The 27,387-nt window shown below is 31.5% G+C and overlaps 1 protein-coding gene across 1 annotated transcript in view; it reads left to right on the top strand.

Annotated features, from left to right (window-relative positions):
- The window catches only part of CAPZA2 (capping actin protein of muscle Z-line subunit alpha 2), a 36,047-nt gene extending 9,197 nt beyond the window's left edge, over positions 1-26,850 (top strand). The window contains exons 2-10 of the mRNA XM_051963634.1: positions 6,466-6,529; positions 8,963-9,014; positions 15,580-15,643; positions 16,501-16,707; positions 17,555-17,634; positions 21,254-21,332; positions 22,241-22,312; positions 24,204-24,266; positions 25,442-26,850. Coding sequence (XP_051819594.1) covers positions 6,466-6,529; positions 8,963-9,014; positions 15,580-15,643; positions 16,501-16,707; positions 17,555-17,634; positions 21,254-21,332; positions 22,241-22,312; positions 24,204-24,266; positions 25,442-25,582 — 822 coding nt within the window. The 3' untranslated portion in view covers positions 25,583-26,850. The remainder of the gene's footprint in view (positions 1-6,465; positions 6,530-8,962; positions 9,015-15,579; positions 15,644-16,500; positions 16,708-17,554; positions 17,635-21,253; positions 21,333-22,240; positions 22,313-24,203; positions 24,267-25,441) is intronic.
- The last annotated feature ends 537 nt before the right edge of the window (positions 26,851-27,387 follow it).

The raw sequence follows: 27,387 nt of genomic DNA, 5'->3' as shown, positions 1-27,387 counted from the left end.
TCTGTGACTATCACACTCTTTTCTGGACATAAACATCTTTGATAAAGTCTTTTATACATCTGAATTACAAATTATTAAAACCAGCATGAGTGTTTGCATTGATACCTTGAGTGACTTGTAGTTTTGATTCTTCAAAAGATTATTATATTTACTCCATTTCTGAATATTCCCAGTCTTCTGAGCAAACCATCTTTCCTGTCTTGTTAGTTTGTAATTTCAAAGACATATGCTTCCTCATTTTCTTCACCTACTATATCCACTTAATTGCCTTCTCCCCATTCATAGAGGTAATACTCTGGTTCAGATCCTCTCTTAACCTAACTATTCTGACCCCTATGGCCCATCTTGTCCATGAGCTTTTCTTAGAAAAGATAGTGGAATGATTTGCCATTTCCTATTCCAGTAGATTAAGGCGTAGACTAAGTAACTGCCCAGGGTCACACAACTAATAAGTATGTAAGGTCAGGATTTGTACTCAGTTCTTGACTCCAAGTTCAGTGGTATATCCACTGTGAGCCACCTAGTTGATTCTAAGGTAAACAAATGATAAAGACATAGTAAATGCTTGAAACCATAGATAAAACTCAGGTCTTCCTGACTTTTCCTGTCCCTTTATATTCTCCCATAAAATGTGTTTCTAATGTTGTCTTTAGAGTGTGAGTTTGCAGTTGCCCCCAACTCATTCTGTCTCTCCTAAAAATAAAATGGCATCTAACTCATCAACAAGTTGTTGTAAGGATAAAATGAGATAATATTTGTAAAGTACTTAGCACAGTTCCTGTCACATAAACAATAAATTCTAGTTCTCTTTCTTCTTTGCTGAATAGAATCTGCCCCAGTGAATATATAAATTATTTATTGAAAGGTGTTATAAAATTCACCACAGTTCAAGAGATCATATATACCTTGACAGCTGGATGGTTAGTGAAACTTCAAGATAGTCTTGAAGAGTGCTGGTTATCTCAGCAATAGAACAGGATAATAATCAAAACCTAGGGTTGTGTGAATCAGGTATTCCAAAGTTCAATACACAGGTGCCCATCTCTCCTGTGTACCTTTCCAACTTCCTTCTGAAAGTTTCCTCATTGTCCTTTCTAAATCCTTCCCCTCAAAGACCCCTTGTGTAGCTAGTTCAGTCTTCTGCGTTATATTGTTCCAGAGAGAAGTTGAATGTTGGGGAACTGGCTCACTATGGCTGGTTGTAAAGTTGGGAAGTGGATCTTTTTCTAGTGGATTAAAAAAAAAAAACTTTGGAACTTTGCTCTACAAATTTAGCAAATCTGATTTGAGTTCCACATGTTTCATATCTGTTGTTTAATTGTAAAATACCATCAAAGCTTTATACTATTTTTTTTTATTTCATGTAGAAAATTGAGAAAATAATTTTCAATTTTAAAGTTGATATTCATATTTAAATAATTAGTAACTCGGTTTTTCTATTCAGTTCTTTGGATCTGTTTAAAAAAGGAGAATAATTGAATCAGTTGATTAATAAAAAGGGTTAAGATAGCTTTTCTTGTCTTTGACTCCTTTGGTAGTTGAGCAAGTTCTGTGAAATCAGAATAATTCCTGAAAAATTCTTAAGTGAAGGAAATATTAAAGTCTACTCAAGTCTCATCCAAGTTTATGGAATCCTTGAAGTCCCTTTGGGGTGTAATTAGACCTCAAATTAAGAGCCCTTGGAGAAAAGCACAGAAATTATATTCTAAGGTTTTTTAAAAGTCTCCGTGTATCCCATCTTTTATATATATACTTTCTTATATAGTACATGTATGTGTGTACTCATTTCTTATATTAATAGATCATATCTTGCTATTGTGGTAGAAATAAACCTGCAGGAGAAAGAAAAAAATGAGGAAGAGGAAGAAAAAATTAAGTGAAAAAGAAGAAGCAATCAGGAGAGGAGAGGTCCATTGAAAGTAGAAAGGAAGAAAAGATAAGAAGACTAGGAAAAGAATATGGAGAAATACATGGGTAGGTGAGTGAGAGAGTGAATATCCTAATGGTAGGTGAATTATATAGGTAAGAATGGGTGATAAATACAGTAACTGATAATAGTTTATGTGGTATTTGTTATCTTTCTTCATCCTCTTGACCTCTATGAAATAGTATATATTGCCATCTCCATTTTAAAGATGATTTACTTGGATCACAGATTTATAATTCTGAAATTCAATACTCTTTCTACTACATCATAGTTGCCATGGGATACTAATATATATGTCCATATTATAGTTGTCTTTAATTGTCCTTCAGGAATTTGCTGTGTAGAATGTTGGACAGTTTAAGTTCTCCTGTGTTTTTATTATATTTCATAAATATTTTAACACTGTTAAAAGCAGTGATATAAATAATGTACTTGTGAATATATTCTTGAGCCTAATAAAAGTGTCACTTCACTGATAGATACTTGTGAAAACTCATTTATAACATGAAATCTAAGTATTCCTTTTGGTTGTTCCCATTTTAACATAAATTTTCACAAATGTGGTTTTTTTAATGTTCCGAAGCTATTACGGATGTAAATTGCTCGGCACAAGAATATTAGGCTTTTTAATCTCCTAGCTGCTTTTTTTGAAAAATATTTTTATTAATTAGGTAGATGAAAATTTAGAAGCTAAAAAGTCTCTGGATAAAAAGACCAAAACAAGAAAAAATATGATAATTTCCAATAACTTCTATTTTAAAAACTTTAATTTCTCTAAAATTATGGAAAATAATCACAAAATACATTTGCATTATGTATTCTTAAATTGCAAATTTCAACATACCCTGAACCATCCTCTTTGAACCTCGACTCTGACTTTATACATAGGCCAGAGATTAGAAACATCTTTACAGTACCAGAAGTCACTAAGAAATTTTTTTCAGATCACAAAGTGTCAGAAATAGGAAATTGAATGATGTTTTCTAATCCATTTTTTTTCTCATGTGTGTTGACGTTGAACAAAATGTTGAAGTTCACACTTGCTACAATTAAAAATATGAACTTAATGTTTTTGCCTTTGTTTATCATTAAGTAAGCCAACCTTTTTTGAGTGTGAGTACCTTTTTTTAATGTCAAACTTTTAAGCCCCTTCCTTCTTCCCATGTAGTAGCTGTACTATAAAATGCCCATTGATGAACTTAACAAGGAAAAGATGATTCGTGCCAAATATTGTGCATTTATGTTAGCACTGGAGATAAAAGTATAAAACCAAAGAGTACCTACCTATCTTAAGTCACTTGCATTTCATTGGGGGGTGAAGAGACATGAAGGGAGGAGGATAACTTGGAGAAGAGCCCTTAGTTGGGAATCACTAAGCTAAATGATTCAGATAGGTTTGCTTTGGGTTATTATTAATATAATGTTCGGGTTAGCTCTCTGGAGGACTTCAGGATCAATCAAAGTCCTTGATTTTTAAGGGGAGAAGTGAAAGGAGGCAGGCAAGTTGCCACACGACTTGCTAAAGATGAATCCTGGACTCTGGAGTCTAGAGCCTGAAGTCTCTCTCATCCCGGTCCTGTGTCAGAGTGACTCTTTTCTCTGTCCCTCAGCCTCCAATACTTGCCTACAATTACCTCACCACCACACATTCAGCAAGCACCTATGATGAGAAGTGCCATCACATCACCATCTCATCTAACTATATGTATATAGAACCATTATCTCATATCGAATAGATAATTAACCATAAGTGCTCTGCTGTCTCAGATTCAAGTATAGCTTTTCAGAGTTTCAGCCTTCTACAATTAATAATAGAAGTAAGCATCTGTTATAATTACAACTGTGTTTTTAATTCAGGTAAAAATGTTAATTCATATTATGGCTTTTAGATCACAAAACTTACAGTGAAATAATTTTACTATGTTGTATAGAGCTGAATAAATTATTAATTTTCAAAAAGTTTTATCAATTCATTAAAAATAACAATAAATGCACTACATGTTAACATAACATTTTAATGAAAAAAATTTCCAAAATTACTATTCTTCTCACTAATTTTTTTTTAAATTTTACTTATTTTTGCAAATTTCCTTAATGTCTGGCATAATAAAAAAAAAAAATACCTCATTTCGCTTATCTACTTCTCCATATAATCTGTCGTGATATTTTTTTGGGTTGAAATATATGAAAGAAAGCTTGCCTTACACAGATATATAGTTGGAAAAGGGAGTCAGATTTTAATAGGCAGTTATTTTGTTACTATTATGTAAACAGCAGTTTTGATCTCCTGGAAAAGGTTCTTGGGGATGCCCTAAGGGATCCTTGGATCACACTTTGAAAGCTGCTGAAAGTAATTGATGGTTGTTAAATTTTATTACCTGTATTTTACTTTTTAAAAAACAAGAATTTGACCTATTTTAGTTAAGATTTTTCAATAAGGATTAAAGCAAAAGATTTTTGGTATATTCAGTTTTAAAATTCAATTAAATAAAATATCTCATTCTGTAAGCATTTTAATAAATCAAATTTATACTGTAAGTAGTAAATCTTCATTGAACATATAGGGTATAACATTTAACAATGACATACTATGAGGGAGAACACTTACAAATTCAATTTTAGTTGAAAACTGATCATAAATTCAATTTAAAATATCTTAAACATTCCTTGACAATTTTGTGTACATGAAAGACGTGATAGAAGTCATTTTTATTTTATAAAGTTTTTAATGAAACAAAAAAAAAAAAACTAAGGTATGTATTAACTGTATGAACTCGAGCCATGATGTAACAGCAATATGTGTATAAAAATAGGGAACTGTGTACAGATCTATGTTTAAAAGAATAGATATTAATATATTAGTAGAGAGAATTTTCAGAAGTTGTCTCCTTTAGATCATGGTCTAGCCTAAACTTAGAATATCGGCTCACTTTTTAGTCTCCAGTGTTGGTTCTAATATGAATAGATATAATGATGGCCACCAAATTATCTTTTTAAAACTTATGAATAAAAATGAATTGGGTGACATTTCTGAAATATGTCTTGATACCAAAAAAACAAGTGTGAAAAGGAAGGGAATATTATCATAGTTGAAAACAATTTGAATTGTTATTTCCATTCTCTTGATAGAGAATTTAAGAGTTCTGTATAGCTGCTTATCTCTTTTTTAAAAGCAACAATAACTGTTGATATTGTATAGAACAGCTAGCTAAGTAGTTGTGAGTAGAGTGCTGAACTTGGAGTTAGGATGACCTACGAGGCATAGTAGGTTCTTTAAGTGATTGTTAATCAGAATCCAAATTTCAAAGTTATAGGTAATACATTGAAATTTCAGATGGAGTTTGGTATTTGACTGTTTTTTAAACTGAAAATTTAGTGCTGTTGTAATTCTTGTGTTTCTAACTAATCTATTTTTGTTGGAAATATAAATAGCTATCATCTTAAAATTCCTCTGGCTTTCCAAAGAATATTTTATTTTAGTTATCTTTGGGTTACTTTATTTTTTTTTGCCTATATTAATTTACATAGACTATGCTACTTATAATCTTGCAGTAAAAATTATTTCCACAGGCATAATAGATTCCTACAAATGAACCAGAAAAGTCCATGCACTGGTTGATGGAAAGTTGTTTGTTTGCCTTCTTTTGACTTCTTGCCTTCATAAATACACAAATCATAATTGTGACCCATTACTAAAAATGCTCAGATTAAAAATGGACTTCTAGATCAAAACATTTTTATAAAAATTAAAACTTAAAGGTATATCAAGGTGAATATTCTCTATGAACATTTCAAAAGTAGTATTCTTGATTATTTTAATAATTGCCTTTTTAAAAAAATTATGATTATGGACATGAATGTTTGGTGCCTATTTAATATTTTTTTTTGTCTATTTAATATTTTAAGCTATTGTTTAAAATAACTATTAAGTCTATTCTTGCCTGAAACATGCTTCATTATTTGTATTAATGCTATTTTCCCTATCATTTATTTTGTGGCTGAAAACTTTTTAGTTGCTGCTCTAGCATCATTTGTACCTTGTATGCCTATATATATGTGTGTGTGTGTGTGTGTGTGTGTGTGTGTGTGTGTGTGTGTGTGTGTGATTTCTTTCTATTTAGTTTTACACTTCTCTGTGACATACCCTTTTGTTGCTGAGTCAGTAGTCTTTTCCTTGGGTTAAAAAGATTTACTTCTTTCATATGTATAAATAATATATATTCATAAAAATTTCACATTTGCTTTATACTCAAGATACTTTGAAATATTTAAAAATGTTGATGAAAATGAATTTTGATTATTAGACAGCTTTTAGCATCCAACTTCCATATGGCATATTTGATGTTGAAGTTTTACATTTTAATCTATTTATTGTTAAAATGGAATTCAGAATGAATTTTTCTACTAACATTAGAAGATTTTAATGCTATTTTCAATAGCTTGAGTTTTTAAGTCTTGCTCATAGTATATTTTGCTTACTTTCAAATAGTTGTTCATTTTCATGTGCTAAAATATTAATATTTTCATTTCAATTTCAGGTGCGCATAGCAGCAAAATTCATCATCCATGCTCCCCCAGGAGAATTTAATGAGGTGTTTAATGGTGAGTGTTTTAATTACTAACTTACTGTCATAATGGAATACACACTGGATTTAGCTTTGAAAGACCTCAGTTCAAATTCTAATCTGACCAATTAATTTCCACTCTCTGAGTCTATATGTTTGTCTTTAAAATCAAGGGTTTGGATTAAATCATCTTTAAGATCTCTTTGAACACTAAATCTATAAATCATGATTTTGTTAGTGTATGGTTCCTAAATTAAAACATAATGTAATTGTATCCTTAAGAGCTAATAAATTATCATCATGCATTGTGGTGGATGAAAAAGATAATTATCTGATCACTGATATCTGTTGGATGAGCCTCTCTCAATTTAAACTATCATTCTGTGTTGCTGTGTTACATAATTTGATAAGAAGAAAAGTCTTGAACTCCTGCCACTTTGTCTGCAGCTTATAAAATAATTAGCAAAAGCACCGAAAAGTTAAAGTTACTTACCCTAACCTGAGCTGGTTTGATCCTTCTTGATATCTCATAAAGTCATGTAACTTTCTCTTGCCCAATTCTAATTTTTAAGGAATTAATTTCTTCAGTGAGCTTTTGTGTTTTCCATGGGCCAATTCTATTTTTAAATGATCAGCAGGATAATTTCAGAGAGACCTGGAGAGAGTGGAGCTGATGCTAAGTGAAATGAGCAGAACCAGGAGATCATTGTATAGCAACAGCAAGATTATACAATGATCAGTTCTGATAGACATGGCTCTTTCCAACAGTGAGGTGATTTGGACCAGTTCCACTGATCTTGTGATGATGAGAGTCATTTATACCCAGAAAGAGGACTATGGGAACTCAGGGTGGATCACAACATAACATTTTCATTTTTGATGTGGTTTGCTTCATTTTTATTTCTTCTTTTATCTTTCTTCTTTCTTTTTCTTTTTCTTTTTTTTTTTTTTTTTTTACTTTTCACTCTGATTTTGTGTGTGTCTCTGTGTAGCAAGATAATTGTATAAATATGAATGCAAAAAAAGCACAATTAATAAAACGTTAAAGGAACAAAGAAAAAAATAAAGAGTTCTTTTCTTGAGTGAATTTTTGTACTTTTCTATTGGGCCAATTCCACTTATCAAGGCATTCTTTTCTTCATTGGATTTTTGTGCTTTATCATTTGGCCCGTTCTGTTTTTCAGGGTGTTATTGTCTGTGTGTGTATGTGTGTGTGTCTCCTTTACCAAGCTGTTGAGTTTTTTCATAATTTTGCATCACTCACAATTTTATTCCCTATTTTCCCTCTACCTCTCTTACTTAGTTTAAAAAAAATTTTTTTTGAGCTCTTCCATGGCCTAAGACCAATTCATCATTTTCTTTGAGGCTTTTAGATATCAGAGTTTTGACAATGTTGTTGTCTTCCAAGTTTACGTTTTGATCTATCTCTTGAGAGCCAGGAGATCAGTGTCACTGAATCAAATAGTATGTAAAGATAGTTTTCAGCATTTTTGTAAAACTTTGTGTTCTAATTTTTACTGCTATTAGTATTTTTCCCCCTCCCCAAGACAGCAAGCAATTTTATATAGATTAAATATGTGCATTACTTTTAAATATAGTCCTATATTGGTCATATTGTGCAAGAAAAATCAGAGCAAAAGGGGGAAAAACCATGAGAGAAAAACAAAAAATGAAAATATTATGCTTTGATTCACATTCAGTCTCCATAGCTCTCCCTCTTTCTCTCTCTCTCTCTCTGGATGCAATTAGCATTAGGAAAATCATGTTAGTGACTGGATGTATTGGAGGCAGGCAGTAGGCTATTAACAGTAGCCCATTCATGAGGGCCTGTCCTAGAGCAGTAGCCATGTCAGACAGAGAGAAGGTGGAAAATAGTTTAGGGAGAAAGAGAGTGAGTTCAAACATGTTTAGTTTATAAACCATAATGGTATTTGATAGCAGAAATATTAACTGACTTTTTGATGATAGCACTCTTAATATCTTATGTCCATTGCCAAAATCACGACAGCAAAGCAGATAAAACAATTATCCAAAAACAGATTAATTAAATGCATATGTAGCATGATTATAATATTCTAAAGATGGGAAAGGAGTGCTTGCAGCTAATGATAAGCTTTTTGCTTGTCTTTATCACTTTTCTGTAGAGTGGCTATTTATTAAACTGATGCTAGTGTTGTTACATTAAATAGTAGAGTACTTTAAAGTGTTTCCTCTAGTTTTAACATCATCTTTCTGGTGTCTCTGTCTCTATTTGTCTAGTTCTTAGGGAATATATTACATTCCTCTTCCATCTCCTTGAAATTCTGTTCTTAATTTCTTTTGCCTTTTTTCCTGACACTCTTCTGATCAGTTTCTTTATGGGGTAGAAACAACAAAATCTGCTTTCATTGTTTTCTGTGACTAGATATAATCTTGGTAGACTTTTCAGATATACACATAATAAGATACTCTTAATAAATTTTTTTTCCAGATGTTCGATTATTGCTTAATAATGATAATCTTCTCAGGGAAGGAGCAGCTCAGTAAGTACTGAATAAATATTACACTTGCCATATGTAAAAATACTTAAAAATGAAAATATTTTAAATATTGCTTGTGTTCACAATTCATTGAATAGAATAATTGCTTTCATACTTTGTGATTTGGTGTCTTTTGATGAGACCTAAATGAATTGGAACTTTGAATCACTGATAAAAGTAAAAAAACTTCCCCCATTCTTTCATTTTATATTACATGTACTGCATAGAGTCATAAGTTCTTTCCAATATTAATGATATTGGAAGTATAAGCTAACCTTATTATTATAATTTTGGGAAAGTCACTTGAATATTTTGCCTCACAACATTGGCATTCCTTCCCATTAACTCCGTGCCCCCCCCCTTTTTTTTAAGTAGCCAAGACTTCTAAATCTAAAGATTATTTCAAAAATCTGACATAAAACAACCAACTACTGCCACATTTTCCTTTTCAAGACTCAAGAGTATTTCCAGCAAGGAAGAAGGTGTATATTATAAAATAACCATAAAAATTGCCAACTTCACTCCCTTAATAACAACTGTCAGTATCCCTAGTACCTGTCAGTCTTTATAAACATTTTGGAGAAATTAAAAGTAGAAAAGGTTAAGGATTACTATGTTAAACTATGTTGTTAAAGATTGAGATTTTGGGGGGGAAAATCATGCTAAGGATATGTCATAGATACCTTTATAGATAATATTTGATGATTCATACTTAGTCTGAATTTTAGGAAGCATTCTATCAAAGCCACACAGTTATAAATGGGGATTAAGTAGTCTTTTAGAAGTTGCTTTGTTTTATTTCTCTGGTGATTTGAGATAGAGGAGGGGAGAGGGAAGAGGAAAAAAGGGAGGAGGAAGGGAGAGAATGTGTGTACATAATATGTAATAAGTTTTGTGATCTTTTGCTTTCATATGCTGTCATATCAAATGTTACTATAAAAGTAATTTATTTTCATGTGTTTTTTCTAGAATGTACATCTTATAAGTTTTTCATGTGTGCATTTCTGGAATATAATCATAATGTGAATATTTTTGTTATTAAAACTATTTGGTATTGAATTAAAAAATAGAAAACTTAGATGACTGGAGTAAAGTAGATAAGGACAAATTGGAACATGAACTTAATTAACAAGGAGAAAAAATGAATTATTTGATGTTAATATTTGTCAAGAACTGCTGGGAAAACAAGAAAGTTAGTATAACAGATACTTACTTATACTATATTTCACAATAAGTTCAAAATAATTACCCAGCCCGGAATGCTTAAATCATACCATAGCGGGGAAAAAAGATTAGAAGACAATTAGATCTGGTGTTTTTTATACTTAGAGATTACCCTTAACAAAACAGGAGATAGAGGAATCATAGAAAATAAAATAATCTTTATTCCATGAAATAGCATATCTTTGAAGAAATAAAAATCCACACTGGTAATATAAGAAAGGATAAATTGGGGGAAGAGAGGGATTTGCCTAAAAGTCTGAAAATGTGGATGTTTGTATCTATACATCACATTAATTCAAATATGAAAGATCAAGAACCACTAAACAATTAGTGAAAGAATACTAAGATTCTAACAGCCATGTTAAAATCTCCAAAATCATTAATAAGAAGTACAAGTCAAAGCAACTCTTGAGGTTTAAAAGTGTCAACCAATGGAACGTCAATGTTGAAGGAGTTGTGGAATGATAGGCATACTGATGTGCACTATTGTGAAGCTTGAATTGGTCCATTTTGGAAATGATTTTGGAATTGTGCAAATAAAATGACAAAAATGACAGATACTTCCCAAGATCACTGACCAAAAGAAAGCTCCATATACATCAAAATATTTGTAAATAACTCTTTTTGTAGTAGCAGAAACTAAGTAGATGCCATCAATTGGGAAATAGGTAAACTTATTGTGACTTGTGAATGTTATGACTAATACTACACTCTAAGCAATTATGAATATGACAGCAGATAATAAGCATTGGAACAATTAAATGAACCATTGGAAAATTGAGTAAATAGTACCAGTACAACAGTATACACAGTAATTACAACAGTGTGAATGGAAAGAACAAAAGAAAATTTTAATTGACCACTTGAAAATAAATTTTTAGCATAAACTTGCTCTGAAGGAACAGTATGAGAATATTTCTTGGAAGAAGTATGGAGTGGTTGATGTAGAATACTGCTGCAGTCATGTTTACTGGTTATTTTTACTGAACTGTTTTTCCCCCTCTTTTTTTATATTCCTGCTTAAAAGAGATGGCTTTTTGGATGGCAGGTTACAGATTTGGAGGTGAAAATTATAAAAATAAAAAATACAAATAAAAACTTTTTAAACTAACGTCATATAGTATGCTGCAGCATTGTGTACATATATGTCTGTGGGTGTACATAGACTACTTTTTTCAGTGTTTTATGAATGCCCTTTTTTATCTTATAGCAACTTATCAGTAATACTCATCCCTCTGAGGGGCTGTTCTTTGCAAAAATAAGTACATTTGAACAAAACACTTGAACATAATGGTTTGTGGTCTATAAATTTATGTTTCATTCATTACCTATTGTTTACTATATCTCAGGTGAAATAAACAGATGTGCTTCATCAATCAGGCCTCAAAAACCATGTTTGAGCACTGATTTGTTCAGAGTCCTAAAGTATTTAAACATTTCTTTTTTTTAAAAAATATTATTGTTGTTGTCATATAAATTGTTTTCTTGATTCTGTTTTGTTGTGTGGCTTTTATATATAAAAGCCTTGTTAGGTTTTTCTAAACATGTATTTTTGTCTTTTTTAATGGTGCAAGTTACCCACTTGTTAAACTATTCCTTTAGTCAGCGGGCATCCATTTTATTTCCAGCTATTTTCAGTAGCATTAATTTCTTTTAAAAAATTATTTTTTTCAGCAATTACTTTCTTCCCCTGAAACAATAATAATAAACCATTGTAACAAATTTGTATAACAAGTTCATTTTTATACAATGTTATTGTTACTGTGTGATTTGTTTTACTTCACTTCATTCTCTGATCTGTAACACTGACCTCCTTTGCTGTTTTTTGAACAAAACACTACATCTGACCAGTTTGATGCCTGAAATTCTTTTCTTCCTTATCAACTCCTCTTGCTGTCCCTAACTTCTTTCAGGTCCCTGTTGAAATCTTACCTTCCACAAAAATCTTTTCCAGATGCCTTTTAATACTATTTGATTATCTTCAATTTATCCTGTATATATCTTGTTTATCCATGGATATTTTATATGTTGTCCCATTAGACCGAATTCCTTGAAAGAGCAGGGATTGTCTTTTGTTTCCTTGCATCTCCAGCATAAATGGTTGTTGATTATAGATAACTTAGATTTCTTTCCTTGAGAACTACCTATTTATATTCTTTGACAATTCATCAATTGGAGAATATCTTTTATTTTTGTAAATTTGAATCAGTTCCTTATTTATTTTCTGTATTCTCTGTTTGATCATGAACTCTTCCACATCTATAGTTGAAGAAGGGAAGGAAATAAACTTTTATTTAGCACCTACTGTGTCTTAAGCATTGTGCTAAAGTTCTTTATAAATATCTCATTTGACATTCACAAGAACCCTTAGAGGTAGATGCTATTATTTCTTGCAGCTTATACTCCATTTTACAATTGAGGAAAACTGAAGCAAAGATATAAAGTAAATTGCAGGTCATACAGCTAGGAAACATCTGAGGCTTCATTTGAATTCAGGTATTGGGATGGTGGTTCATTGTTCTGTCCTTTGTGGTGGGGCTTCTTGAACTTTTTCCATTCTTGACTCCCTTTTTACATGAGAAATTTTTACATGACCCTGGATATATATAAGTATATATGTATACATACAAATCAAACATCTACTGATAAATCATAATTTCAGAACCCCCATAGTTATGAGATCCCATATGGGTTGCAAATCACAGTTTAAGAAACTCGCCTTTATGGAACCTAGCTATTTCAGAGTCAAAAAGTAATTTCTTCCTTGGCGTTCTAATTTGTTTATGTGTCTTTTTATATACGTCATGTGAATTGTTCCTCTAAATCGAATTACTGTCATATTTTTCATTACATAGTGAGTTCTTACCCCAGCATTCAAAGTTTTTAGGTTTATTGAACCCTAAACATCATTCTCTGGCATTATTCTCAAGGTCTACCCATCAACCTTTTATTAGCAATTGTGAGGGATAGAAGTTCATGGATTGTTTTGTTGTTCTTGATATGACAGTTAGTAGAATCAAGATTTGTTTGATATCACATAAAATTTAATACTGAGATATATGATTTAATTTAACTTATGCAATTGAAGTAATAGCAAGAGGGTTTTTAAAATTGATAAATTTGTTTTCACCATAGCATATAAATAGCATATAAACTATCTATTCCCCACATATTCTCAGTTGAATCCCTCCTACATCCTTGAAAGTAGGTAACAAAAACTGGGTTTGGTAAAAGAGACTAAACTTTAATAGCTTTTTTTTTTGTTGTTGTTAAAAGGACCATATGTATGTTTTATTAGTTGTCATCATTTACAGTTATCTTCAGTTATATGGAATAATTAATTGTATTTATTGTTCTTTTTTGGTTCTTTTTTTTTTTCTTACTCTGTCATTTCAAAAAAGTCTTCACTAATTTTAAAATTTTTATACATTACCAGTTTCTTCACTTATTTCTCATTTACTCTTCCCAGTTTCAAAGCAAATTTACAGAAATTAAAAAATAATAAATATTAAGAACAAGATTTTTTAACTGGCACCAGAATTTTTAAAAAGATAGAGATGGGGCAGCTAATTGATGCAATGGATAGAACACCAGCCCTGAATACAGGAGCTGAGTTCAAATGTAGCCTCAGACATTTAACACTTCCTAAGCTGTGTGACCCTGGGCAAATCACTTAATCCCAATTGCCTCAGCAAAAAAGAGAGAGAGAGAGAGAGATTGGATACAAAGCTATCATTCAGTTTTATAAGACAAATCAAAATGTTCTGCAAAAGGTATTTGGGACCTTTGTAAATTCAACATCTCCAACTATGACATATTTTGAAGTTAACAATCAAATTTGTTCATTCTGAAATAAAGGTTAGTTAAGTCTCTATAAAGATATGTCATGTTTTAAGTGAACAGAAACATCAAAAACTTGTTTAAATTTTACAAGAAAGGTAGAAAAAGCTACTTCGTAGCAAAATAATTACCAAAAATGTGTTCCTGGGACCCAAAAATAAGCATATCAAAATCAGATTTGAATAAAGTGTTGCTTTAATGCTAGTATTAACTGTGCAACATTTAATTTATAAGGTCATTCACAAACAGATTGATTATGTTAAAAAGCATATGAGAGCCAGAGTTGATGCAGAAAAGGACAAAAGAGTGTCAGTTTTTATTGCTTCATCATGATGGTACATTAGGTCACAGAACATTTAGTTATTTTTTGACTGAAAATATTAATTCACCTTACTTATCAAATGGAACTTTAAATATCTCCTTTTTTTCCCCTAAAAGTCAAATCCACCTTAAAAAGGGTCATATACCGTAGCTTCTCAAAAAGTTTCTATAATGCTGTGACCAGAAGCAGAATGATCAGAATAAATATTATTTAACTTTGTAAATTAACTACAAAAATAGATGCCTTGACATTTGATTAAGGACTAATGTTTCCCAGATTTTACATAGAATATAAAAGTTTCTATTTTTGTGTCGATGTAATATGTTTGTAATGCCAGAACTTTTTTTCCCCTTAATTCAAGTTTTATTTAAGGCTTCCGTAAAGAAATGACAAAGAAGCATTATTTCTCCCTTTGGCCATAGAGATAGAAAGGTTATTGATGCTTGCGTGAATTACCATTTTATGGGTTTTGAAGCAGCACTGCTATGCCCATAACTTCATTTCCATCCAGCTCTAGGATGAGTTCCAGTGCTTCACATTGAACCAGAGTAGATGCCTCCCAAATTGAGCTGGCGAGTAGACATAGATAACTAATGGTTCCTATGGCAGGCTGCATACGGGGTACTATACCCAAACTGAATCCATCTGGCTCAATGCAAAACTGGACTAATCAGAACAACTTTCAGTACTGTTTGTAGAGGAGTCTGGTTCTGCAAAAACAGATGGTTTCTTCCAGGGGAATGTCAAGAAGTCTCCAAAGGAAGGCTGCCACTCCAAGGATAACTGTTTTCGTCTTGAGTCAGCACTAGCCTCATTCTGTCTCAAAGTCACAGATCAAGTCAGAAGACCTAGATTTCATGTTCATATTTTAATAGAAAATTCCATTTTTACATAAAATAATCCTTTTTCTTTTAGGTCTTTAAATAAATAAGAAACAAGTTATCTAAATTTATATTTTTTATTAAAAGGCTTATTTTAAGTTTTCTTATTGAAAAATTTCAAGTAAAAAAAATCACTAACCTTCAAGATTACAGTGTATTTGGAAATAGTATCATTTATGATCACCTATTAATAAGTTTTTGTGTAACTTCAGTTCTTTTTCTGTATGGAATATAAATACATTATTTAGTACATCTAATCTGAAAGAATAAACTAAATTTGATTTTGTTTTTTCCTTTTTAGTGCATTTGCACAATATAACTTGGACCAGTTTACTCCAGTAAAAATTGAAGGTTATGAAGAACAGGTATGATGATAATAATAACATAAAGAATTTAAATTTGATGCTATAAAATGATGGAATTTTTAAAAATTATTCTGAACTGAAATTTCAAAGAGCATTTTGATATACAGAGCAGAACCCTAAAAGAGGGTGACTCCATAAATCTCCATTTTGTTTTTTCATGTTTTATTTTATTATTTATTGTTATTTTTTTATAATTCATGTCTTTATTAAATGCTTACAAAGCAAACAGCATGAAATGAAAAACTGTGTGTGTGTGTGTGTGTGTGTGTGTGTGTGTGTTTCTGTAGGTGTTTTATACAAGTTATTTTGAAACTGCCCTGCTAATTTGTAGTTCTTTCTAAGATTCTTTATTTTCTCCCTCTGCATTTTTTAATAGCTTCCCCTTTTTTGCTTTCATTATTGATAACTTTCTCCCTTCCACTTCCATTAAAATTTGAGATGGAAAAGTTTTTTTTAAAAAAAACCTTTGTTAGAAATAACTATAAACAATTAAGACAAATCCATGGACTGTGTTTTGGCACAAAAATATATGCCTTTTTACCTGGTATCCTCTATGAGACAGGAAAACATTTTTACATTATAAACAAATCAGAAACATTTTTCATCCTACATCCAGAGATGTAGGATGTCTTAGAAATGTCTTGTGTCTTAGAAATTTATTTTTCTTTATAATTTTGCTGTCTTTGATTAATTATTCTTCTTGTTTTACTTACTTTCTCTGTGTCAATTTGTACAACCCAGAAAGCAAACCAAAATATATATAAATATATTTTTTAAATAAAATGTTTTAAATAAAGTGCTAAAAATATGTTTAGAGATGTAATAATTTTTTTTCTAAATTTATTCTTTTATTGAAGGTATTAATAACAGAACATGGTGATTTAGGAAATGGAAAATTTCTGGATCCCAAAAATAGGGTTTCTTTCAAATTTGATCATTTAAGAAAGGAAGCTACTGACCCCAGGCCCTATGAAGGTGAAAATGCCATTGAATCTTGGAGACATTCAGTGGAAACTGCCATGAGAGCCTATGTAAAGGAACATTATCCTAATGGGGTCTGCACAGTAAGTAAGCAATAGACAATATACTCTTAAACAATTTTTTCATAAGTGACACTAGTATAATGAGCTTTTTTATTGATAGATCTTTAAAATAATAGGGCCTTGAAATATATGACCTAGTCAAAAGTATAATTTTTTGTCACAATTGAAATTTTATGTTTGTCACTTTAATCACTATCCATCAAGGACATATTTCAAGTTGTTCTTACTTATTTGCTGAGAAATTCATTTGAAAAAATATTAAGTGACTACCTTGTTCAAGGCTCTGTTGTGTACAGAAGAGATAAAGTGCTATTGAGCCAGCTGAAATTTGAAAATGGTGATAACTTTCTTTTTCTATCAGTTTCCTACCTAAAAGCATCATTATTTAGTCATAACTTTGTTAAAATTTTTAAAGTAATCATTATACTTAAAAGCTTTTCTAATTAAGATTGAGTGTAGTCTGTGACATTCTCAAGTGGAATGGGATCTTACATACATAGATATATTGAAATATTAAGCACAAAAAGGGAGTGAGACAGAACATGCAATAAATCTATGTTTTAAATTTTGTGATAGCAGGGCATAAATTTTTTTTAATTAAGTGATTAAATAATTGTTTATCTTTCTATATAAGTTTTTAATTGCTTTATTTTATGATAATTTTTTTTAATTATCAGCTTTTTGGACTTTGTTAAATTTTTTGTGCAGATTTAAGTCAAAAGATCTACTTTGAAGAATTTATTTTCTGTTGTCCACCATATGTAGCTATCAGCATATTGTGTATTCTATGAATAATTTAATAATTGCTTATTGACTGATAGTCGATTGTCCTAAACTGAGACTTGCACATATTTTCTTTACAACAAAGGTTTATGGTAAAACTATTGATGGACAGCAAACCATTATTGCATGCATAGAAAGTCATCAGTTTCAAGCAAAAAACTTTTGGTAAGTTCAAGTTGTCTTCAATGTTACTGAAGGAGAAATTGTTTGAATCCTCTGCAATGACTTTCTTAATCCTTGACAACACTTTTTATTAGTAAGCATGTCTAACAGCAATTCAAGTGTGGTGTAAAAATTGAATTTAATTATCCAGAAAGAGTAGGTAGATACAAGTTTAGATATAAAGAGGATTCTGTGTGTATGTATACACAGATAGACTGTGTGTGTGTATTTATATATGTATGTGTGTAAACATATCTGTATATATGAGAATCAGCATTACTTTGTAATGATAGCCATAAAACCTGAAAATTTGTATATTTATACATAGTGTCCTCAGGGAAAAATATATTACATAATAAATGGGTGGGCATATTTAGAGAGAATTATCTCCAAATGGAGATTATACTAGAAAGAGAGAAACTTAGCCATCTTTTTCCAAGATAAAAACAAAACCTAGGAAACATCAAATATTAATTACATAATAATTGTTCATTTTTACTGTGTGTAAATGTAAAATGATGGCATTGGGGAAGAAATTGTAAGATAGTATCAATTCTTGTTTCAGGGGAAAGTTATTTAGGGAGATGTAGTATAAGATGAGGAAAACTGTTTGTTTTGTAACTTCTTTTATGAGTTGTTGGCCTCCTCTCAGATCTTTGATCCTGAAAGGACATATGTAATAAAGAATCAGCTATAACTGAAAGGACACAACACCAAGACATGTATCCTTAATCCCAGTAACACTTTGCCCAAATAACCAAAGATTAATATGCCCCAAAGGCAAATGTCCCCGTGACTTTTCTCAGTTCTTATCCTGCGAATCCTCATCCTGATCCTTGTAGGTTATTTGATATAGATGATTACTCCCTCCTCCTAAATACTCTTTTTCTTTTTTTTTTCTTTAACTGAAGCAATTGGGGTTAAGTTACTTGTTCAGGGTCACACAGCTAAGAAGTGTTAAGTGTCTGAGGTCAGATTTGAGCTTAGGTCCTCCTGACTTTAGGACTGGTGCTCTAACTACTGTACTACCTAGTTGCCCCCTAAATACTCTCTTCTGAAAGGTTTGGAAAACCCCAGGAAGGTTGGGTTAGTTGATGGCATGCTTAGGCTGCCATTTCCCTAGGCAGTCAGATCACATAGGACTTAAATATGTCTCACATGCTTTTGATGAATGAAAGCTTTTCTTGTTGTCAAAATTATTTGCATGTCTGTCTTCCATATTCCATTCTTTTAACATGTAGTCCTTATAAGGTCTACAACATACTGATTTCTATGTTTTGATTGTCTAATATGTGCTTTGCCCAGAGCCAGCATCAATAAAATATATTAAATTAGATAACTTCATCCTTAATGCCTATTTATACCTTTAAAAAAAGGTAGTATGCTTTACTTTTTTTTAAGTATATAGGCTTAATGCACTTACTGTATAAGCCGAGTTTTTCTGCCATTTTTGGGCAGAAAATCCCCTCCTCGGCTTATACTTGCGTCACTAGATAAAACATGTGTAAATATCCCTTTGAATGCCCCCCTGCTGTGTAGTATACAGTGCGAGTGCCCACTGTGATACTACAGGGCCAGCCGTTGCTACGGTGATGCGGCTGTTCCTGTAGTATCACAGTAGGTAACTGGACTGTATACTAATGCTGGCAACCGCTCTACATACATATACCGGCACCTGCTGTCCTCTGCGGGCACTGGTGCGCTACCTAAACCTACTGATATAATAAGTTTTCCCAGATTTTTGGGTTAAAATTCGGAACCTCAGCTTATATTCGGGTCAGCTTATACTCAAGTATATACGGTAGATAAAAATGATTATTTCATAGCTTATATTTTATGGTTAATTAATAATGTATTCAGAATATTACACTTGTTATCAGGAGCCCTGGATTTGCACCCTCTTTTTCAGACTTTTTTTTTTTTACTTCCATGTCATTTCTCCTCTTTGAACTTCAGTTTTCTCATCTGTAAAATGGGACTTATAATATTTTCCAATACCTGAAGGAACTAGTAAAATTATAAGGAAAATACATGTAAATCTTAAAGTGCTACATAAAACATATTCTTATAATGTTGAAAATTTAGAGGTGACTGAGCTTTTTTTTATTTATATGAAAAGCATTTGTTAAGGTATTTACTACATTATAGACCAAACACTACGTTTAGTGATTATCTCTGCCCTCAAGGAATATCAATAGATAGATATAGATATATAAAATCTGTATCATGAAGTACCTGCAAAATTTATCAGAAGTGATTTAGTGGGTAAGGCCAGAATCAGAAAAGGAAAGATCAGAATAGGCCTTATGTAGGAGAAGGTGGTATATTAGCTAGCTTTGAAGGAAGCTAGGATTTATAAAAAGCAACCTGGAGCCCTCAGATATTCTTTATTAGAAAGTGACATGGTTATACTTATATTTTTAAGATTTATCTTTTTAGTGAAAGATGGATTGAAGTCTATTTAGTGAAAGATGGATTGAAGAGAGAAAACATTTAAGGCCAAGAAGATTATCTAGTAGTTTTTTGTTTTGTTGCAGTAATCTAGGCAAGAGGTAATAAGCATGAACTTAGAAGTCAGAAAGATAGAAATGACAAAACTTGAGCTTATTAGAGAGAGGTAAAAGTCAAGATTGTGAATCTGACTAACTAGAAGGATGGTGGTACCCTAAATAAAATAGGGAAGTAATGGTTTGGGAGAAAAGATAATGTGTCGTACTTTGAACATATTGAGTTAACATAGATGCTTACAGACGTTGCAGTTCATGATTAGAGTTCAGGGGAAAGTGGCTAGAATATATCTATTATTTGGGGAGTCGTCTGCATAGAAATGATAATTGAATGCATAAGAGCTGATATGATCACTAAAGAACAGTGTAGAAAGACAAGAGGTCCCTATACAGAACCTTGGAGTATGCTCATAATTAAAGTATGAGAAATGAATGGTATTCAGCAGTACAGGTTAAGAAGGAGTAGCCAGACAGGTAGGAAAAAAGAATCAGGAAAGAGGTTTGTTAACAAAATCTGGGGAGAACAGAGTATTTAGGAGGAGGGAATAATCATCTATGTCAAATAACCCACAAGGATCAGGAGGAGGATTCAAAGGATAAGGACTGAGAAAAATCATTGATATAATTGTGACATTTACCTTTGGGGCATATTAGTCTTTGATTACTTGGGCACAGAGTTAAGATACATGTCTTGTTTGTTGTGTCATTCCAATCAAATCTGATTCTTTCACGATCCCATTTGACGTTTTCTTGACAAAGATACTCAAGTGGTTTGCTATTTCCTTCTCTAACTTATTTTACAGATTAATCTTGGTAAATAGGGTTGTATGAATTGCCTAGAAACACATAGCTAGTATCTAAGGCTGTATTTGAAGTTAGGAAGATGAGTTTTCCTGATTCTAAGCCTGGTGCTATATCTACTGTACCACCTACTTGTCCCTTGAACCATATTTTCATCCAGTATTATAACATCATTGTAGTCTCACACAAATAATGTATAATCCCCCTACGCATAGACACATGACCCATTTTTAGCAAGAAATTAATGTTTGAAACTTAATTTAATCAGTTATTTTACCTATTTTTATTTATGGTGCTGTTTTTATTTTTTTAAGGAATGGTCGTTGGAGATCAGAGTGGAAGTTTACAATTACTCCTTCTACCACGCAGGTAGTTGGTATCTTGAAAATTCAGGTAGGTTTACCATTCATAATTAGCTAAAATAACAATTAAAAGTAAATGTACTCAGTTTTATATAAAGTGAAGAAATTTTAATACTAAGCTTATTAGGTTTAGTTCTTTAATGTCAAACTCAAATAGAAATGATTTAGTGGGCAGCATATTGACTTAGAAAACCACAAATTGGCATTACCCATGTTCTGTTGTCTTTTTGTTTATTAAATGTTTGCCAATTACACTTTAATCTGGTTCAGTCATAATCACTTTTTTATAGGATTTGCCCCATGCACTGAATCTGTTACCTCTGATATAGGTTAGTATAGAAAAATAACGGACGTTCTTAGCTACTTTACATTTCTTTACATTAAACAATTTGATATTGGTCCTCTCTCTGTTTTGGGGAGAGCTGACAAATTCTTAAAACCTATAAAATTAAAAACTACCATTTGTTTTCAGCTTTCATATAATTTATTTGTGGTAGGATGGCAAAGGTGAATTTGTACTTTGGAGATCACAGCATCTTCCCCAGCTGTATTAATAGGAAACTTAGAAAACTAAAGTCACTTTTCCAGTACCACGCAGATAATCCTGGAACTACCACATACAGATCAGACCCCCATTCCATTGCTCCTTAGGTTATAATAAACAGAGCTTTAAGCATTATTCCTTGAATAACTTATATAGTTTCTCAGGGAATATTTTATAACTCAGTGTGAATGCTTTGCTAATTGACTTTTGGCATTTAGTGAAAATTCTAAAGTTCGTAGAACATTATTTGAACAACTTTTATAGGGAATTAAATTTTTCTTACGTTCATCATAAAGTGTTTTACCTGCAGTTGTTTATGATCTAAATAATAATAAGTAAACATTCTTCCTGTCTTGATGATACTGTGATGCTATTGCTATAATTTCTTTAAATAGGTTCACTATTATGAAGATGGTAATGTTCAACTAGTGAGCCATAAAGACATACAAGAATCTTTAACAGTGTCTGTAAGTAGCTATATTTTAATGTCTAATGGATCACTGTTCTCATTAGTATATTTCAGGAATAGACAAACTGCCTTGGGTAGGCCTATCCCTCTGTTTTTACATAGCCTAAAGCTCAGGTAATCCCTTCATTATGCAGTTCATAGTCTTATCTCCTTTCTCATTCTGGGTGATTTTTGTCTATTATTGTCCCAACAGATCTTTAGATCTTCTTATCAAACTAAAGTCCTTTTTGTGTATTGTACAAAAAGTTAGGCTGTCTAGCTCTTGTTCTTCTCTCTAGTCCTTGATAACTCTTATGCCTTTTCTTGTTATTTGTCTTGTTGGAAATACACTACTGCTTATTTAAGCCCATTGAGCAAGCATCTCACCATTCCTCTTTTGGTCACTTTCAATTTTTAGTCTTAAAATATTGTGGTGTTTCAAGAGTCACAATTAAACTGCATGAGTGGAAGCATCTAGGTAATTTAAAAAAAAAAAAAAATGGTCTTCTGTGTCAGATAGCAGCATGAGATCATTGACACTGTAGTGTAGTTTCATAATACATAGTACACATTTTTTCTCCTACTCATTTTTGGATCCAGATTATATTATCCATCTGTAATAATCATCAATGTTATTTGTTGATATATTGAATTAGTGGACAAGCTTTCCAGTTGTATATCTATATAACAGCAATTTATATCCATTTATTTTTTCCTCTGTGGATGTTAGGTTAATCTCTCTTAAATAGTCCTGTATCCTATAAAACTTAAAGCTGTATAAATTGTGAGTTCCTGTTGCAGCTGTATTGTAATATTCTAAGTGTAATTAGCACGATATCATCCACCAATAGAAACATCTGCAAGAACGAGATTCTACCTTTTTCCATTTGGACCCAAGTTAACACACTATTTATGGCAATAATTGAATACTTTTTTTTTAACAGGATTTTTTTTTTTATTAAAGCTTTTGAACCCACTTTTGTATATAGTGGGTGAATCTCTTTGAATTTCTTTCTCCTATTTTGTGCCTCAATTTATAGTAGCTATTAATACCTGCCATTTATTATAGCACTTTAAGAATATGTTGTGTAATCCTCAATTTTGCACTTTATTTTGTGTATAATTTCTAAGAGTTTAGGTGGGGGGTTTTATTGAATGAAATAAAACATCTTTATGTGAAAGTAAGTTAAAGTCAATGAGTTTTTTATTGTGTCCACTTTATGATAGACCTGGTGCTAAACACTGCAAAACACAAAGGAAGGAAAAAGCAGTCACTACTCTCAAGGACCTCACAGTCTAATGGTCTATATCATTTTTAGAGTAGTTAACGTCATCCTATGAAAAGAAAATACTATTTTTTATATTCCATTAAAGTGAGTTATTAACCAAAACATAGAATTTACATTAATATTAAGTTGTATATTATATATTAAAAATGATTTTGTTTTCTTTTCTAATGCTTTACCAGTAAAACTTAAGTTGTATGTAAGCATCTGTGTTATGATTGTTATATTGCCTTCTAAAAATATTTCCTAATGTAAATGAACCAATGATATTACCTCATTCTCTGTACCATTCATTCTTTTAACAACTATTTGTTGAGCATATTTTTTGTGCATAGTGGAAGCTAACATAGAAGGAATAACCCCTGCCTTCTTGTCTTTGGGGGAAGTAAAATCTACCCAAAAAACTCCTAATTCAGAATAGATGTGATAAGAGAACACTGTGCTCTGGAATTTCAGAGGAGGGAGAAAAAATTTAAAGCTGATCTGGTTGCTTGTGTTTGAACTAAATTTCCATCAAGGTGATTTGTTGAATCATTTGATCTTATTATTAGCTATAATATTTTAACTCATCATCAAGTAATAGTTGATTTTCAAAGCTTACTTTATGATTTATTTTTCTTTTAGAATGAAGTCCAAACAGCAAAAGAATTTATAAAGATTGTAGAAGCAGCAGAAAATGAATATCAGGTATGATTTTCAGTATAACTTAATACTTTGTATTTATTATTGGATAAGGACATTGAAAAATGTGAGCCCATGTGACTTTAATTGTGTGACTATAGAGAATAATTCTACATTTAATTCTGTATTCTACATTTTTCCATTTTCCTGTAGTAATAAGCATGTTTGTAAGTTTGTCAGTTACTTAACCCACTTAGTGCTGAAGCCCCTGTAAGTTGCAAAGAAGGGGAAAGGCTGATCTAAATCTAGAAAAGTGCATCATAAGAAGTTCCTTATTGCATTAAACAAAGGTTCAGATTTTCAAAAACTAGTGCTATTGAGGAATGGGAAGTGGTATTGAAATCCAGTTTAATTTCCAGGTTCAAATTCTTTTATGTAAGTAGATAACTTTTTTTCAGATATATAAGTAAATTTATGTATCTGTCCACTCAAAAAATAGATACCAGATAATTCTGATACTATTTTAAGATCCTCATACATAAAGATTGTTTTCATTCTTTGAACTTGTATCTCTGACTCTAATGCAAGCACAGTGTATAGGTATTTAATAAATGCTTATTCCTTTAAACTGATATATTATTTTCAAAATTTAAAAAAAAGAACATGTTGCCTTTTTAATACATCCTAATTTATAGTTCAATAGAAGTCATAAAATGTAATAGCATTTTTTTTCAAGATGATCAAATTATTTTAATTTTGGAAATCTGCTTATGGAAAGTAATTAATTCCCTCAATCACTCAGATTAGATTTGTACCCCACATCTTACATTAATTAATCAATGTCCAGACAATGTTGTTGAACTTGAACTTTTGGTTTATAACTTAGAATTATTTAATTATATGCAAGAAGAAACTTGAAATCTTTTTCAGGAACAAAATTTTAAGTTATTTGTGTATGATTAGAATCATGAATATTATGTTTTCCCATAAATTTATTATTCATAATACTAACATTTCTTTAGCTGTTTTCTATCAGTTTTCATTCTATCATTTAAAAAAGCATTTTTATATTTTAATGTATCCACTTTGGAGCAATGAACCAGTATACTGACATATGAACAACACTAGTGTTTTTTTTTTTTGGGGGGGGGGGGGAAGGCGGGGGGAAGGGGACATCTATTTTGTAGATTATTCTTCTTTTATTTTCCTTTATAACTTGAGCTCTATTCTGTTTTTAATAGACTGCCATCAGTGAGAATTATCAGACTATGTCGGACACTACTTTCAAAGCCTTACGTCGACAGTTGCCAGTTACACGTACCAAGATTGACTGGAATAAGATCCTTAGTTACAAAATTGGGAAAGAGATGCAGAATGCTTAAAATGAACACTGCATGACCGGATCATTTTAGTGTCCATGTATAAAAATAAAACTATTACAAAAGTATTCAAAACTGTCAAGTTGCCCATTCAGCATGGGCTTTTGCCATTGAATATCAATGTAATTAAAGTAGTTTGGTTAGAGCACGAGGCTTAGCTAATCAATCTTTGTTTTTCAATTTTTTGTTTCCTTATGTTCAAAGAGGGTTGCAAATCACATTGGATTGAAGTATTGTTTCTTACACTGAAGAGAGGTGATACCTCTAGTTTTTGTTTAAGAAAAATTAAAGTGTATGAAAACTATATTTGCTTGATGTAATAACCCTTTAATTGATGTCTTTTATGAAGTGGATAACTTTTTTGAAATTTGCCAGATTCTTTTTAATGGGGTCCTTCATGACCATTTCTAGTTTAAGGTGGTTGATGGATTTAGCCATATATGCTGCTGGAGAAATTATCTATCTTTCCCCCTTTCCTCTTCCATGTATGTAAGATTGAGTTTAGAGGGAAAGCATTTTCTATATTAATTATGTTTAAATCTTTCAAGATAATTATTTAGCTAGCTTAGTGTTTAACTAAACTTTTTTTAAACAAAGCCAAGATCTAATGCTATTTTGAGATTTTGAAATTAAACAAAAATACTTACTTCAGAATTGTATTTAATGCCTTCTTTCCTGTGACGGTTACTCGATTGAGTTTGGATTCTGTCTGCCCTCAATTTACATTTTATCACACATCCACAAATGTATTATAACAAGGCAGATTGTAATATATATAACCTTGTACTTATGATCATGTCTCAGATTTTCGCCTTGGATTAAAATGTACTAAAATTCAATGTGACATTAAAATGAAAATTTTCCTATTTATTTGACTAGAAAGTCACTTACTGGTGAGTCATATACTATTTTAAAATACTTTCTCTGGATGTTGTGGCTTTTCACTGGTTGTAAATTAGAAAAGCTGGGAGTACATATGGTGTGCTGTAACATTCTACATTTTTCCATCTTCCTGTGCTAATAAGCATGTTTGTAATATTAAAAATACATTTATTGATGCTTAGCTACAGGAGTTTTAAGCCTGTGGTGACTATTAGCATTTGCTGTAGAGAGTGGAATGGATTTATGATTTCATCAACTAAACTAACACTCACTTTGCTTGAGAGTGGAATCCTTTCCTCATCTTCTGCAGATGTCCAGGAGCTGGAAAATGTTTTTTTAAGAAACACCACTTTTATTATGTACAATAAACTTATTTCATTAGCTTGAAATGTATAGATGTTTTAATTCATTGTAATCATATATCTTTTTTTGTTTTCGTATCTTCCTCTAAGAGGATTTCAAGTCAACAAATGTGTATTAAATACCTACAGTGTGTGAAATACTGGGCATTCAGTTTGCACTTTACTGACAACTGAGAGCAGATTTGAGGAGTAAAGGAGGCTTTCAAGAGGAGATAGCAAATCAGCTAAGTCTGACAGGGTAAGTGATGAGGAAGGAATTCTAGCCATAGATGTTAAAAGATGCATGAGATGGAATGTTAAATTTAGGGAATAACATATTCTAATGTGTTCAGTATCAAGCGCATAAAACTGAGTAGTGTTAAGAAAAGAAAACTGGAAACCAGCTTTATGGGATCTTAAATGTCAGGTAAAGAGTTTATTTTATTCTAGAGGTAATAAGGAGCCATTGAAGGTTCTGGAGTAGGTAAACATCATTTGGAAACCTCTGTGTTAAGGAGACTATTGTGGCAGCTATGTAGAGCTTGGATTAAAGAAGGAACAAACTGGAAACTAAGGGACCAATTA

The sequence above is a fragment of the Antechinus flavipes genome, chromosome 5 (assembly GCF_016432865.1).
Source record: "Antechinus flavipes isolate AdamAnt ecotype Samford, QLD, Australia chromosome 5, AdamAnt_v2, whole genome shotgun sequence".
Lineage (NCBI taxonomy): Eukaryota > Metazoa > Chordata > Mammalia > Dasyuromorphia > Dasyuridae > Antechinus > Antechinus flavipes.
The sequence above is the reverse complement of the archived record's forward strand: the minus strand, read 5'-3'. Positions and strand labels throughout refer to the sequence as shown.